At 32.2% G+C, this 17489-nt stretch overlaps 1 protein-coding gene across 1 annotated transcript; it reads left to right on the top strand.

The window, feature by feature from the left end:
* Window positions 1-3674: 3674 nt before the first annotated feature.
* LOC130895766 (uncharacterized) lies at window positions 3675-4293 on the top strand. Its single transcript, XM_057803310.1, has 2 exons — window positions 3675-3852; window positions 3971-4293. Exons 1-2 carry the CDS (start codon window positions 3675-3677, stop codon window positions 4291-4293), a joined length of 501 nt encoding a protein of 166 aa, XP_057659293.1.
* The last annotated feature ends 13196 nt before the right edge of the window (window positions 4294-17489 follow it).

Here is a 17489-nt window from a genome sequence, read left to right as displayed (position 1 = left end):
ACATCGTTTATAAAACAAAACCTGCCAATATTCAGGAATTAAAAGATAGAGATAAAAAGAATTGAGCAATTAGGGATGTTGCAAAATATGTTGAAAAGTTTTCAAAAATCGCATGGCTTGTGTGGAGTGTATGCCGAAGAAGATGCTTATTATTGCTTGAGCTTGCTGCCTTGAATTCTGTAGCAGAACAAATGAGAAATAGGTTTAATGTCTGAAATGTAAAGGCTGGTCTCATGAAGATTGCACCGACGGCAAGCTGCAATACATCTGTCATAACTGTTTGTCAGATTGGATTATGAGTTTTGACCGATCTCGTTATGAAGCCATAAATACTGATACAAAAATTAATACTTGTTATTTTCATGTTTAATACTTCATGTTATTGTTTCTTACTATTATTTTAAATTTTAATGTTCTCTATGTATAAAACGTGCTTTGTTTATAATATATTACAAAAATATGTAATATAAGAACATGACTGTCACAACTTTGGTTCCTGTCACAACTTACCTCGGTGTTGGGAGAGTTGTGGAAAATAGGAGTTTCAGTTTTTGTGGATTTTTTCAATAACCATATAATTTTAATTGACTTTGTTGAATAGTTTTAAAAGAGTAATAATTGGGCTTCATTATGGCTTAACATAACATACAAGAATTATACCCGCTACCAGAATATATTTGAAGGAATCTCATTGTCCCTGGTAACACCTGTTTTCAACAGAATAGACATACAGCTCATAGGGTAGGACTTCTATAAACTTTCTAAAACCTACTTTCCTTCGATGGTTCACTATATTCAACTTACAGTGACTTTTTATTTAGGGCTACTTGAACTCTAGAGCGTACGAAAACATACCAAACATGAACAAAGAAGTGAAGCCATCAAAAACGCAAACGTGGAGATTCTATATGTTATAGTGTAAAGAGAAATGATAAACTTCAGAACCGTCTTATTTTTACAACATACTATGTTTTCGATTTTTGTTAATGTGCAATACATATTTAAATTTTATCGGGGTTAGAATTCGTCCGTTTTGGTTTGACCACATTGTATAAATATATATGAAAAACGACTAAATACATGAACTTTTCCTGATATAAATGATTTTAAGACATTATGTACTATGACCAAAATTCAATCCGCGCGAAATCCTGGCTGCAAATCGAACCAAGAATTATAGGGTTGAGTTTACCAAGATCTATAATCACCTGAAAGAGATAAATATTCAGACTCTAATATAGCAATAAAAAAATTCTAATTGTATACTTTTTATTTGGGGTGAGACACAATAACTTTTTAGGGAATTAGATTTGGTGAAGATCTGTATGGAAAACCTGCATTTTAAAGACCTGCAGTAGTTAAAGGAAATACAGTCACATTAATGAATGCATAAAACAGGAAGTCTTCATAAACAAGTTTAATTTTGAAAATTTTTTAAAATTTTTTTTTCTTTTCATATTATTTGAAATAGAAAATCTTTCGAAGATTTCTCTCAAAAAATTTTTAATTGTTCAATCTAGTAAGGTACTAGTAATTGGTAGTAGAATAGATTTATTGCTACTTATTGGAGTAGTATAGAGAATTTTTATCAGAGGGAATACAAAAACAGAAGACAATATATTTTAAGAAGGATGTAAAGATAAAAAAAATTAAATACTTGAGTGGGTGGTGAAAGGGGAATTCTATTTTGTGAGTGAAACCGTTGGTAAAATAAACGGAGCGAATTAAACAATTTACGAACGACGATGGTCCCAGAAGTACCTGGCATGACCTAGAGTGGAGGTAGTTGTTTGAAAAATACCAATCTATACAGCATATGTTTCATTATTCATACAGAGTCAGTTTTATATATGGAACGCCTTATTTATCTCGGAAACGGCTTGTAAAATTTTTATAAATCTTTGTGCGCAAGGATCTTGTAATATGGCCGGCATTATGGTGGTATTTACATTGTTGTCAGATATTTTCTTTTTCCGGAAAAATAATGAGCGTTGTTATTTCGAATGGATCACCCTAAATATTTTGTGTTTCCAGAAATTCATAAGAAAATTCATAAATTTATTATTTAGAAAATAATACTGATTATTTTTCATGTAATATTCTCTATACCTATATGCCATAATTTCTGAGTTACAGCTACATTTACAGTATCTAAACCAAATAAAAGTTACAATATTGAATATTTAGAAGGCTACGATAGAAAAAACTCATTTTATTTGATTCCTACAATAACTCAAGACAAATCTTTAAATGTTTATGTCATGCTAGAAGTAGATTCACATTTATGTAGTAGAAAAATTACGAATTTTAGAAAACATACAGTAAAAACTTTGCAATACATTTTGCAACATCCCTGACTGCTCAATATTAAATATAGATATTAGTATGTATTAGATAGTGCCCCTATATGTTCACGCTATTTTGTCTGTGTTCAGTTGTTGTGCAATTTTGACAATTAATTTAAAAACGTTGACGTCTTTGAGTTGTCAGAAAACAGCCAGCGTTTTATTCTTTTATATAAGTTTATGTAGTTTTTCCACTGTAAATTCTAACGTAACCAATTGGTTAGGTCAAGTTATGAATTAAATCGCCTGCCATCTAAACCAGAGGAGTGACACCATCGAAAATATGGAATAAAAGAAATGATTTGACAAAACTCAGAGTTTTTGGATGTCGTTCATGGTACATACCATTACCACAAGGAAATAAACTAGACGCTCGAGCAAAGAAGGGAATTATGGTTGATTATTGCGGTGGTGGATGGAGATTGTGGTTAACGGATGAAAGAAAAATTATACGGTCCAGAGATGTGAAATTTGATGAATCTATAATGGAATTTAAAGCGATTAATCAGAATAAAGAAACAAATAAGCAACAGGTGATATGTGAACCAAGAGAGATTATAGAGAAAACTTCAGAAGAAAATTTACAAAGACATAATGATATAGGCGAAAATAATGCTACAGCAGATAGTTCAGACCATGAAAATAATACTCAAGAAAATGTTGCATTGCCAGAATTGCCATTAACCAGATCAGGTAGAAATGTAAAAAGGCCAGGATATTTAGAAGATTATGACATATATATCGCTTATTGTTTCCTTAATTCAGTAACAGGGGAACCAGAAATCTATCAAGAAGCTATTAAAGAACCAGAATGGCGAGAATCTATTGAGAAATAACTTCAATCCAACAGGAAATTGGAAACATGGATAGAATGGATAAAATGGATTTTTAAAATAAAAGAGGATGGTACTAGGAAGTCTAGATTAGTAGCACGGGGGTTTCAAGAACCACAACAACGTATGGAATTTGATTATGCTCCAGTGTGCAGAATTTCAACAATACGCTTGATGCTCTCATTGGCAGTTGAAAGAGAAACATTGTACGGACTTTGAAGTTCACCAAAATGTTGGAACATTAAGTTTAATGAAATTATGACTAAGTTGCAGTTTAAAAGATCTGAATATGATTATTGTTTGTATTTTGAAGATCAAGTATACTTAGTGCTATATGTAGATGATACTTTGATTATAGGAAAAGAAGAATTCTTAGACACCTTAATTGAAGATCTTTATAGCGAATTTAAAGTAAAACAAATGAGTAAAGATCAATCATTCTTTAGGAATGCAGATTGAATTTACAAAAAAAGGAATAAAAGTACATCAGACCAAAATGATAAAACGACTTTTAAAAGAATTTGAAATGAAAGAAACAAGATCGATTTCGACACCAATAGAAGTAAATCTTAACGGACCTGAAGATGAACTAATTATAGAAAATAAGTCATATAGAAGATTATTTTGCAGTCTTCTGTACATTTCAATAACTACCAGACCAGATATATGTCAAAGTGAATCACTACTTAGAAAGTTATTTGGATAAACCTACCAACAGAACTTGGAATGCAGTCAAGAGAATTTTGCATTACTTCAACTCTTCATTAGAATATTGTTTATTATTTGAAAAAGGAAATACGGGACTGGTTACTACGTGTGATTCAGATTGGGGTGGCGAAAGACAATCAAGAAAAAGTGTGAGAGGATTTGTAGCTTTTTATAACAAGAATCCCATAAATTGGTTTTCAAGGAAGCAAAATTGTGTGGCCATAAGTTCAATGGAATATATCGCCGCAGCATTAGCAGCTCAGGAGATCGTGAATTTAAAAGGTCTTTTGAGTGATTTCGATATTTACGATAAAGTTATTTTGAAGAATGATAATCTCAGTGCTATTGCTACAGTTTTTAAAATTCAAAAAGAGGAAAACACATTGACATTAAATATCATTTTGTAAAAGACCTATGTTTGAAAAATGTTTTTAAAATTGAGTATATTTGTTCTTCTGAAAATTGTGCTGACATGTTTACAAAATCTTTATCAAAAGAAAAATTTGTTGGTTTTCGTAAATTAATTATGGCAAATTAACAAATGTTATCAGTTGTTATTTTAGAACTTTTTAGGCAATATAAATGTTTAGATTGTTAATACATGTTAATACATTTGTTGACGTTGACGTCTTTGAGTTGTCAAAAAACAGCCAGTTTTTTATTTTTTTATTTAAGTTTATTGTAGTTTTTCCACTGCAAGGACTAACATAACCAATACTCAATTCTTCTTATCTCTATCTTTTAATTCCTGAATATTGGCAGGTTTTGTTTTATAAACAATGTTTTTCAAGTAACCCCACAGGAAATAGTCTAAGAGATTCATGTCGGTTGATCACGGGGGCCATTCGATGAAACCACGTCTTCCAATTCATCTTCTGGGAAACACATTATTTAGGTATGTATTACCACACCAGTCATAGTGAGGTGGGGGGGCACCATTTTGTTGTAGCCAAATATTGTCGTTTGGGATACTGTTATTGTCTGAAAATTTCTAATAATTATTGTTTTTCAAATGTAATTTAAAATATTTATTTGGATTTGGAAATATCCGAACCAATTCAGGTATAATACTATTTTCCAATAAATCTAAATACGCTAGACCATTTAAGTTATCCTTAAAGAAAAAGGGCCCGATTTAGTTTTTCGGGATATTGTGTGTGGGATTTACGCAACCAACGAGGATTGTTACGTGACCAGTATCTACAATTATGCCGATTTACGTTTCCATTAATACAAAAAGTGGCCTCCTCGCAAAACATTAATTAAAAACTTTAAATTGTTTTGATTGTAAATTTTTCCATCATTGACAACTCTTGAATCAACGTTACTTTGTAGCGATGCAATTTATTATTACGTAAAATTTTCATTACGGATATTTGCGAAATATCAAGTTCCCTGGATATTTGTCTAGTACTCAAGTGTGGATCGTCTTCTGACAGGACACAAACATCTAAAGATTTGTTTTCGGTTGATTCAGTTTTTCTGCGCACTGATTTAGGATAAATCTTTTACTAAACCAGTTTCGTCAAATTTTTCTACTAATTTACTCACAGTAAATCTTGTTATGGGATTTCAGTCAGGATATAGATTATTGAAGATATTACAAGTTTCTTGTTGACTTCTATGCCTATAACCATATCCTAATATCATTTATTAAATCGTCAAATTTATTATTATAGCAGTCATAGTCACTTAAATGTATTATTTTAATTTCGGTCGAGATAATGCAAATATATGGCTATAACTCCAAAATTATGGTATTTAGATTCCCAATCATTGGATGGAGAATGATTAATATTTTTTAAGGATTTTGAAAAGTGAAAAATATACAGGGTGATCCATTTGAAGTAATAAAGTTCATTATGTTTCCGGAAGAAAGAAAGATCTGACAACAATGAATATACCATCATAATACCGGCCGTATCAGAAGAAATTTATAAAAATCGTACAATCAGTTTCCAAGATAAATGAAGCGTCTTAGCATACTTACAAGAAAAATTAACTCATCAACTTTATAGATAGAATTTTCAATCATCAAGTCAAGCGCCCCTGTTAAGAATGGTATTGATGTTAGTAGATATTGCAAGGTAATGACATATTTAAAACGGAAAAGTGAATTATATCTTCCCAAAAAATCAAAAATTCTCAAATATGAACAAATTGAAAGGTTTATAAACGATGCACCACATGCGAAGTACTTGATTGTCGATGTTGTAAATATTTTTGGATTATTTGAAGCCTGTTGAAGAATTGTGTAATTTATTAGTAGAAGATATCGAAATAACAAATAAATCATTGTTACTACAACTTCCAAAAATCAGTTGTACTTTCTGTATTATTGGGAAGTATGTTAAATATTAAGTACATTGAACTATGCCTTTCTATTATCAAAAATCGTCGTTTTTCCTGCAATCCATGAATAAAAAATGACCTTACTGTTGCCGAATTTCTCAAACTACCAGAATTAAAGCAATATACAAGCCACTGTTTTCGTAGATCATCCGCTTCTTTGCTGGCAGAATCAGGAGCAAATGTTGCGGAGATCTATGACGGTAGCCAAGGACTATTTTGATCATTCCGTTGCTTATAGAATTGCAATTTTGGAAATAATCCTTCTAAACTCAAACAGCAGATTTTGGAGCGTCAACATCCAATGTTGTACTTCTGACACTTGGGATTCCATAGTCTATTTCAGAAAGGTATAGAGCAATAAAATGATGAATTCCGTCAAGTTCGGCTCAATTTCGCTGTCGGCCATAGGTGTAGGTCTTGGAATATTGTGTAGGGATTACTTAGGTAGTAGATTATATAGTTACGTTTTGCGTTTAACAGGTACCGTTTAACTTTCTATTAGTGCCTCTGCCTAATTCCAACCCTATTTCAGATTCGGCAACCATGCGCCGTAAGGGCAATAGTGCCTTACCCAAAATTTTTAACCTTTATAAGTATATTTTTTTAGTTTAACGCATCAGTATTTGCTGTTAAGCCGTAAATAGTGTTTACAGTATTATAAGATTAGTGATAAAATGGCGACATTTACACTAACGAAAAGATGTTCCAATACTTCACCACTATCAGTGAATGAAAAACTTATTATTTCAAATGTATGTACACGATTGCATAAAATACGATTACCCGAAATTCACTGTACAAGAAACTGTCGACCAATGTTCCCGAATGACTAGAGTTGGAAAGTCCACCATTTTTAAATTATTGGGCGAGAGAAAGATGACCAGGATGACAGTATTCCGTTGACTATTTCCTTCGAAAAATTTAAGCCAACCAAAAAGCTGTAATATTTTATGTTTACCTAGCAACGATCAAATTTCAGCGATAATACTGCACTAGTGCAAATTATCGATAATTTGCACTAGTGCCAAATTTTCGTCTAGGATTAATAAACATCATTTGGTTTTAATTTTATATTTTAAGAAAAGGAACAATTATTGAAAATGCAATTAGAATATACAACTTTACTGGAGGCCGACGATGGTGTTTCTATGCTGCTTCCACCACTACTTATTATAATTTAAAGAATAACAAATTTTAAACACAGAATTAAGTTTATTTTAAATTAAATTTTTCTCAGGAAATAGTCTGCCAAAATGCCCTCTCGTGCATGTCAAATTGTCTCATAATTTCCTCTCGTGCGCATTCGCGCACTCGAGAAAATTAAATTATCGACAATTTGACATGCACTCGGGACATTAATATTGACTATTTCCTTCGAAAAATTTAAGCCAACCAAAAAGCTGTAATATTTTATGTTTACCTAGCAACGATCAAATTTCAGCGATAATACTGCACTAGTGCAAATTATCGATAATTTGCACTAGTGCCAAATTTTCGTCTAGGATTAATAAACATCATTTGGTTTTAATTTTATATTTTAATAAAAGGAACAATTAAGTTTATTTTAAATTAAATTTTTCTCAGGAAATAGTCTGCCAAAATGCCCTCTCGTGCATGTCAAATTGTCTCATAATTTCCTCTTGTGCGCATTCGCGCACTCGAGAAAATTAAATTATCGACAATTTGACATGCACTCGGGACATTAATATTGACTATTTCCTTCGAAAAATTTAAGCCAACCAAAAAGCTGTAATATTTTATGTTTACCTAGCAACGATCAAATTTCAGCGATAATACTGCACTAGTGCAAATTATCGATAATTTGCACTAGTGCCAAATTTTCGTCTAGGATTAATAAACATCATTTGGTTTTAATTTTATATTTTAAGAAAAGGAACAATTATTGAAAATGCAATTAGAATATACTACGGTATAATTTAAAGAATAACAAATTTTAAACACAGAATTAAGTTTATTTTAAATTAAATTTTTCTCAGGAAATAGTCTGCCAAAATGCCCTCTCGTGCATGTCAAATTGTCTCATAATTTCCTCGAGTGCGCGAATGCGAAAATTAAATTATCGACAATTTGACATGCTCTCGGGACATTAATATTGATAACTAGAGAAAACTTTTATGGACCACTTTAAGAAATATGGATTTTGCCTGGGAAAAGCATAACCGTAAAGCACTTTTATTGGAAAGCGATGAAATTGTTTGCTGGCAACGAAAATACTTAAGAAGTATAAAGCAGTACAGAACAGAGCAGAAGAAAATCTTTATCTTGATGAGACGTAGATTATACAGTACCAAAAATGTGGCAAGACAAAAATATAACCAGTGCTCGCCAAGCTTCCATAGACGGTCTGTTAAGGCCGTCTGGTAAAGGGAAAAGACTAATAATCGTCCATATTGGAAGCTAAGAGGGATTAATAAAAAAAGGTTTGCTAACCTTTCAGTCGTGCTATACGGGAGATTACCACGAGACATGGATTCGGATATTTTTGAGGACTATATTGGTGAAATGATAAAATATCTTCAGGCTGATTCAGTAGTAGTTATGGATAACGCAAGTTATAATTCTCGACGCCTAGAGAAGACTCCAACTTCATCTTCGAGAAAACAAGAAATTATTGACTGGTTAACCACCAAAAGTATTGAATTTGAAGATAATTTGATAAAAAAGAACTATTAGCTATAGCAAATTCACACAAACATCATTTTATGAAATACGCGGTGGAAGATATAGCAGAAAAACATAGTGTAACTGTGCTGCGCACACCGCCATATCATTGCCGACTAAATCCTATAGAACTTATATGGGCGCAAGTGAAAGGATTTGTAGCAAGACACAACATGACATTCAAAATGAAAGACGTTAAGCTACTGTTTGATCAAGCCATTAAGGAGGTGACACCAGAGAACTGACGAAAAGCAGTCCAGCATGTCATTAAAGAAGAGGAGAAAATGTGGGATCTTGACTACTTGATCTATCGGACCGTCGATTTGTTAATCATAACGTCAAGAAGAGATGACAGTTACACAGATGACAAAGAATATCATGATTTTTTATAATTTAATTTCTGTATAATGTATTTTTTGTATAATATTCAATAAAAAATAAGTGTATCTAATACTATGTACATAATGCCTAATTTTTATTCTGTTAAAATAAAATTCTTTCCTTTTTACGAGTATCCTACCAGCACGACTTTGGCAAATTATTTTCAGTGTTTGTGAATGGATAACAATAGGCTAAACCCATATATTGACCCCAACCCGGGTGCTACTACCTCCACTTGATAAAAAGAAAAAAAGTACAATGAAATCAATGCCACGCTATTAAAGTGGCTTAAATATTCGTTAGGTCACTCTGTGGTCCCTAATGCATACCCAATGAGCTTTTATTACTCTATACCTTTCTGAAATAAACTATAGTAATGTGTTGTGAAGTGATGATTGTTAAATATTGATAATAAAAATTGGCAATTCGTTAAATTATTATTATAATTTTATGTGATTTCATGAATATTTTTAAATATATTTTCAATGCGCTTCTACGTAAACAATCACTTTCAACAATGTCACTTTTATTGGCAGTTGGACAAAAAAGTAGTTTCGATATTCATAAAAACCATTTCTTAGTAGTTGATATAGTTGATTATTTAAGTTGGCAATAAATGAAAAATAACTACTAATAACATAATAAATAATCCTAACAAATTTCCAACGGACTAAATTCATAACTGTATTTTTCTCCAGTAACTAAAATCGTTGGCAGTTCTGATACAGTGTGTTGATATACCAAAGAAACTTACTAATATTCCAATTTCAAAGTTCACATTAAAAATGTTGACTAAAAGCTAGAATACAAGTTACTCCAAAATAAATTTTTTACGGACACCTGTCACCTCTAAAAAGCAAATTAATTCTATGTGTCGATCTCAATATTAACACATTCACTACCGCCGGCATCTATAGTAGAATTCAAACTCATTTTCATGCGATACAGATGACTTCTGGGCTGCGAGTGGTGGTGCTTTGGTATGCTGGTTGTGTTTAGAGGCGAACACGTGCATTTGATATTGCGATTTTTTATTACAAAATAAGTCTTTTGCGTGCAGAAGTTTTTTTCAACCATCAGTGTTATTACAAAACATGGATTTCACAGAGAAAGCAAGGTAATTTTTTTTTAAATATTTGTTCATTAGTTTTTAAGGTTATGTATTTCTCAGTGTGTCGAAAAAAAACTCAAAGAGTCCGTTGATTCAAGCTGAATTGGAAGAGTTAGCAAATTTGTCCGATTTGTCCATAGATGCTTTTTTAAGTGATGATTCTGCTGCTTTGAACTTTGAACTACATGACTCATCAAGCTCAGATTTCGAGATCAGCGATCAATGATCACAGAGCGATGCAGATGACAATCGGATTAGCATTCCAAGCTCTTCATAAAAAAAATTATCCCAGACCTCAGATAATTCCGATAATAAGTGGACTGACACAGAAGAAGATCCCACAATACTTCTTTTGGTTCCAGACGAGTCTATCAACATAGACATTCCGGAAAATGCTTCGGTCTCACAATATTTCCAGCTGTTTTTTGATGACTCCATCATTCATATAATTGTCCGTGAAACGAACAGACGAGCCAGAGAATTTTTTTATAAACAGCCACCACATCTACCCGGAAGAAAAAGAAACTACAATGGCAGGATACATCTGTTGAAGAAATAAAAAGGTTCCTAGGCTTATGCTGCTTTAATGGTAATATCCGCTTTCTTACATTGGGAAAACAGAGGAGTAAGTATCCCCTTTATCCCTTCATTTTCATCTTATTTTCGGGCAAACTATGTCTCGGAATAGATTTTTAGATATCCTAAGAATGTTAAGGTTTGTTGATCATTCTACTGTTAACACGGAAGATCGTCTTTTCAAAATAAGGCAACATTTGAGCATTGATGAGGCGATTATTTTATGGCGAGGGCGACAAGTTTTCGCCAGTACATACCCAACAAGAGACATAAGTACGGAATTAATCTCTAAGAGTTAACAACTGACAGTGGATTTATTCTTCATATAATTGTTTATGTAGGTAAGCGTGAGCGACCAAAACGAGTCACATGCCACATCGTTTGTAAAACAACTTTTGGAAAATTATTTGGGCAAAGGTCACATAATGTATGTAGACAACTTTTACACGAGTGTCTCATTTACCGATTTTTTGCTCTCTCAAAATACTGGAATGGTTGGTACTTTTAAGAGCTAACAAAAGAGGAAATTCTAAAATAATGCTCAATAAGAAGCTAAAAAGATCGGAAGCTATCTGGAAACGAAAAGGAAAAATTGCTGTAACCAAATGGAAAGATAAGATACGTCAGAATAATAAGCACTTTTCCTAAACATCAGATGGATTAAATTACAACAAGAAGAGGCCACGAAAAACCATAGAGCGTTAAAGATTCTAATGCTCATTTCGGGAGTTGACAGAGCCGATTACATGATGTCATACTATTCCAGTCCAAGAAAGACAATAAAATGGTTTCGTAATTTTTTTTTTCATTTAGTAGTTATCTGCATTTGAAATGCCTGTTTCTTTTACAAAAAGAAACGCCAAACCAAAAAACCCTTCTAGAGTTTCGTGAAGAACTCTCGAACGAAATTCTCAAACCAAAAGAAATTTCAAAGCCACAAGCCACGGATCTCCAATCACACCACTATGCGGCTGAGAATATTGGAGAAAAGAATACTATGAAAAGATGCAGGTGGTGCTCGAAAAGAAATATAAGAAAGAAGTCAAAGTATTACTGCCCGCAATGTGAAAACAACCTGGATCATGTGTTACGCCATGTTTTGCTCAATGGCACCTTCATTTATCCTAGAATTAATATTTTATTATTTACAACTCAAATTCACTTCCAACGTTTATATAAGCCACTGGACGGAATTTCCCATTTTATTACTCTATACCCTTCTAAAATAGACTATAGTTTAATTTTCTTGAGACCACTATAATGGCCGTCGGTCGGCCAAAGTGTCTATGACTACTCGTAGACTAGCGGCCAGTTTAGTGGCCTTAAAGCAAAATGACGGAATCTTAAATCACCACCAAAAATTCCTACTAGTTTAAAAATAATCGCAATTGGATTAAAAGTAACGGACAGCAAAATTGGGGAGGTAGTGAACCCGTTAATTATTCCAGTATGTGTGCTGGTCAAGAATGTCTTCAGTCAATTTTTCATTCTTTTCATATTGTCATGCATATAACCGCACCAACCAAAACAACTAAGACCAGTTCTAGTACTGTGAACTGTGTCTTTAATTCAGGTGTCACCGATCATGGAACTGTGTTAACAAAATTTTCGGTAAAATCCAATACTAAAAATGCTTCTCGCCAATTATGCCAATTTTCGAAAAAAAGTTTAAAAAACTTCAAACACCGTTGTCAAACAATTGACTGTGGACTTTGAATTTCCTAGATTCATAAAAACACGAACTGGTATGGCATCTAATTCTTTATCTCTTGGACGTATTAAGAAAAAAGCAAAATGAACATTAGTCCACTAAAGTTTTCTTTTTTAGTTTTTATAAACTTTTGGCTACAAATTGTAACAATTTTTTGACAATAAAGCATTTCTCTGTCTCTTCTCTCTCGGTAATGAATAACTTGTAAAATGAAGATCTGTATTCACCATCTGCATCATGGTTTCAAAAAAATCTATTATGTGGTAATGATCATCATATTGTAATGATGAATGAATAAACAAGGATTTATTGCGATAATTTTCAAAAGCCCAAGAAATTTTTACCTTCAGTTACAGTCTTTGGTAGGATTTTTAGTTGAACCATTTTCTTCAAAATGTTTCACAATCCTAAAAACATCAATTTTTATAATCGTGTTGCGATTTGGATATGTATCATTAAATGAATAAGTTCTTTTACAATGATTACAACCCATCATCGTAAGAATCGTTATTCTCTCCTGTTTATTTAATTAATAAGAGAGAAACGATTATCACTTTGGAACTATTAATATAGAATTATGTTATATTGTATTAAATATTATTTAATTTTAACTAGATAAAACTTTTTTATAAGAAATCGAAATATTTGCAAGGTACGTAATGACGACACTGTAGAGATAGGTAATTTGTGATTTCGATTTAGTCTTTCTGACAATATCATTGTAGTTTTAATCTGTTTTGATTGACAAACCTCCACGTATTATATTATCTTGTAATCGATCTCATTGAAAAACACTCACCAAGGATTTTTTTATATCGTCACATAAAGGGCGTTTTCGTAGTGGGAATGTAGGAAAATTAAACAACAAAGTGTACCAATTATAATATATTCCGAGCTTTCGATTACTTCTGTATTCATCGTTTGGAATTGAAATTATGGTGAAGTACAATATAAAAATATATGTAAAAGTATAAGGAAAACATTCCCAGACGATGAATACATAAATATTCGAAAGCTCGGAATATATTAGAATTAGTAGACTTTGGTATTTAATTTTGCCACATCCTTACTTCGAAAACGCTCATCTAGCTGCAAAGATTTCTTTCCAATTCGTCACATAATGTATGCAAAATGTTTTTACCTGTCCTAAAATGTTACTGTTGGAATATATCAGTTGCTTTTGTGTACAGGCCGTAACTTCTAATTGTCTGAAACCAATTTCGTCTTGGCTAATAACATATTCGAAAGTTTCATCAAATATTGGATTGATGTTATCCTTGATAACCTGAAAGTATTTATCAATTATTGTACGGCCTAGATTGAAATTATATATCAGTATTCAATTAATTTACATTGAACCAAATATCTTTTAAATGTATTCCTAGATCATAATACTGGGTGTTCAGGAACTGAACTCACTCTCTCAACTCAACAGCAAAAAAACCGGGCATCTCATATTTTTCTTATTAAAAGCTAATTTTTAGCAATGTGATTGTTTTTGTGGGTATTCTAGTTATTACAGATAATTTAGGGTCTAAGTTCATTGAACTAATATCTTCAGGATTAGTAGACAATTAGATAAAACTCAGATTTGATTTATTTATCTTGAAGATGATTTATCTGTCATACCTATTCTAAACTGTAAATAGTTTTTCGCACATTTAAACATCTTTAATTTATTAACAAAGCCTTTTCTGTGATTAATAGACATAATTTTTTTTATTTTGGCTCAGAATAATGGTTCTTTGCCCGAGTTGATGCCGATGCAGAGAAGGCCGGAGCTTATGGTACATTGCCGAAAGGCTGAGGGATTATGAAATCGTATCAAAGCGACCCGCGACAGAGCCCAAACTCCTGGAAAGGCATCGAAGAGAAAGGCGATTATTTGCCGATCAGTATTCTCTTTAGACTCTGTAGCAATGGGGAACTGTTTTATTCACGGAAGAGTCTCGATTTGTTTTGTATCACCACAGTCGATCGAGACAGATTGGGGAGACGAACAGGGGAGCGATTTGCTCTATGTACCATTCGTCAATCACGACCTTTTGAAAAGAGATTAGTTATGGGATACTATGTCGGTGGAGTACGCGATGCTTCTACCCTTGCACGCTTTTGGTCAACATTCAAACATTTGGGGATCGATTTTGCAGCAATTTTCTCAAGTCCAAATTGATGTGAACTATGTGATGAATGCGTTCGTATAAAATATTCAGTGTTTGAGATATCCGTTTTAGCCCAATCCGATGGTCTGATAAAATCATGTCATGAACTGGCCTTCCCAATCGGTCATCATCTTCAATGGAAATACGAAGGACATTGATCATCAAGGGTATTAAGCATATCTTCATAAATCTGCTTACCTCTTAACCCTTTTAAATACAGGTACTTGGTGAAGGCTCGACACTCCAATTTTTCGATTTTCACAATTTCGGTGTACATTTTTTTTTCTTTTAATTTATTGCGTAACTTGTACTTTTTTGACGACAAACTTTACACTGACACTTCTAATAAGTTATTGTTCGTTGCTATGGGAACGCAATATTTTGTTTATGCATGGAACTGGTCTAGGCTAACTAGTAACTAGATATCAATACATACTCGTATTATAAAATTTTGTCTAAGCTTACGTTTTTTACGGCTGGTATAACAAAAAAATATTTGAAACTGAACATCCTCTACTCCCTCTAGTGTCGATAAGTCTAATTATAATATACCAACACTATCAATTTTATTTTATATATAGTAATATGTGTCTTACCTGCGTTTTTGCTGGGTATTTTATGAACAAGAGTGGATAAAATATAATTAATAGAAAACTTCTAAATTAATGCCAACAACATAAATCACAAAAGAAGATTTACCATAGAAGGCTGAGAGATTAGTTCAACAAAAATACCCAATCATTCGTTGATCTTACTGACTTTTGGTTGACTGTTGAAGTAAAATTAACTAGATTTTAGCCAGAATTTCAACTATATCCAAGCTAAATAACACCAAACCGATAAAGTTGTAATTGCGGTTTTGCAAGAGCTTCGTCTGCGTAATATTTCGATCAAGATATATTGTGCATTGCGTTGCACATTGTTCTGCACCATGTCAAATTGTCTTTGGTAGCAGATACAACATAAATATGTTTAATTGATATTTATTATAATGCATAGGTATCTTGGAAATCATTTGTTAAATATTCTTAACCATTTACACCAGCTAATAAATTCCTAACTAGAGACTAATAGAAGGCACCATTGACACAGATAGTAAAATATATTTTTATAGTATTATCGATCTTCAAACTAGAGTTGTATGAATATAAACATATCACGTTTGGTTCCGCCTGTTAATTTTAGAAAGAATTTATTCCTGTCTGGACAAAAAATATTACCATTATCGCTTGTTGGATTTGAAGTTGGAAGCAGTACGAGTACCATTGGGAGATATTCAAGAAACTCGAGAAAATACAAAAGAGAGTGAAGGGAAATTATATATACTGATTAAACTTACAATACTTGAAAGCACGTGTGTTTAAAAGTCTAATGCTTATTATCTCACATGCTAGACGTGAAACTGGATGCATATCTAAGGACCTTACAATTTTTAAATCGAGAATGAAAACCGACGACTATCACGTCATGAACAATACAAATATTGTCAAGTGGTTTAGAGATGGAAAAAAGATGTAATGCGAAAATGGCTTGCTGAAAAAAATATTTTTTATGAGTGAAGAGAACTAAAGAGGAGCTTTATGCAATTATTAAAATGTGCAATGCCGGTTTCAAAACATATATAATGAAAGAAATTTTAGAAGATAATGATGATTTAACGTTAGTTTCACCAACCTATCATCCGGAGCTAAGCCCAAATATGGAAGTTGGTAAGTAGCTACTTGCAACTAACTTTTAAATTAGATGATGTGTGGAAATTAACAGAAACAACATTTTGGAAGATGACTGTAGAACATTGGGAACATATTTGCGAGAATGTAGAAAGCTTGAAAACGATCGTGGTGGATTTAATAATAACTCAGGAAAGGATAGTAGTGACAACGAAGTGAATTTTGATAAAATGAAACCGACGACGACGATGATGATTTACGCTGCAAGTCCCATGTTTTCACTTCAATTTTAACCTTAATCTTATAACTTTTCAGTATCGATGACAATCGCTCTATCTAATTTTTATCAATATTTTTTATTCCGTATAACAACTATAACATGAGATACGCCTTTTTAAGTATTTCTTCAAACATTTTGAATATTCCTTTGTTCACGTATGGTGGCACAGTATTTACTTCCGATTTATTTAATTTTAATTTTCGAGCTTTTGAAGAAATTAATTTATCATCGATATTGATTTCAAATCTTCCTTACCTATCTACACTTCAAGTAAAAGTGAATTTTAATAAATTTTTGGTGATTTTATTCTTTATATTCACTGGTTAAGTTTTTCTTTGCTTTTTTTATTGTGCTCACAAAAATTGCAGTTATCTTTCTGGATTTCTTTTCGTTTCAAGCAAATTTTGTATAATAGTTTTCTCAAAATACGAATTCATATTTTTTATTTATTTGGGAAACAGAATGAATAGAATAGAAAAAGCAATGGAAAGAAAAAGCAAATATGTAAACGACAAGCTGCTTTTTTCAATCCAAGCTACAACATTAAAGTTATCTATATAATCATATTCTAAATGTTAATCTATTGATACCAGAATGCAGTAAATCGTATAACAATATTGATATTGAGAATATATTCCCATTAATATTTATAAATATTAACCATAAGGCTAAGAAAAT

Source organism: Diorhabda carinulata, chromosome 6 (genome assembly GCF_026250575.1).
Source record: "Diorhabda carinulata isolate Delta chromosome 6, icDioCari1.1, whole genome shotgun sequence".
In the NCBI taxonomy this organism is placed as follows: Eukaryota; Metazoa; Arthropoda; class Insecta; order Coleoptera; family Chrysomelidae; genus Diorhabda; species Diorhabda carinulata.
The sequence above is the reverse complement of the archived record's forward strand: the minus strand, read 5'-3'. Positions and strand labels throughout refer to the sequence as shown.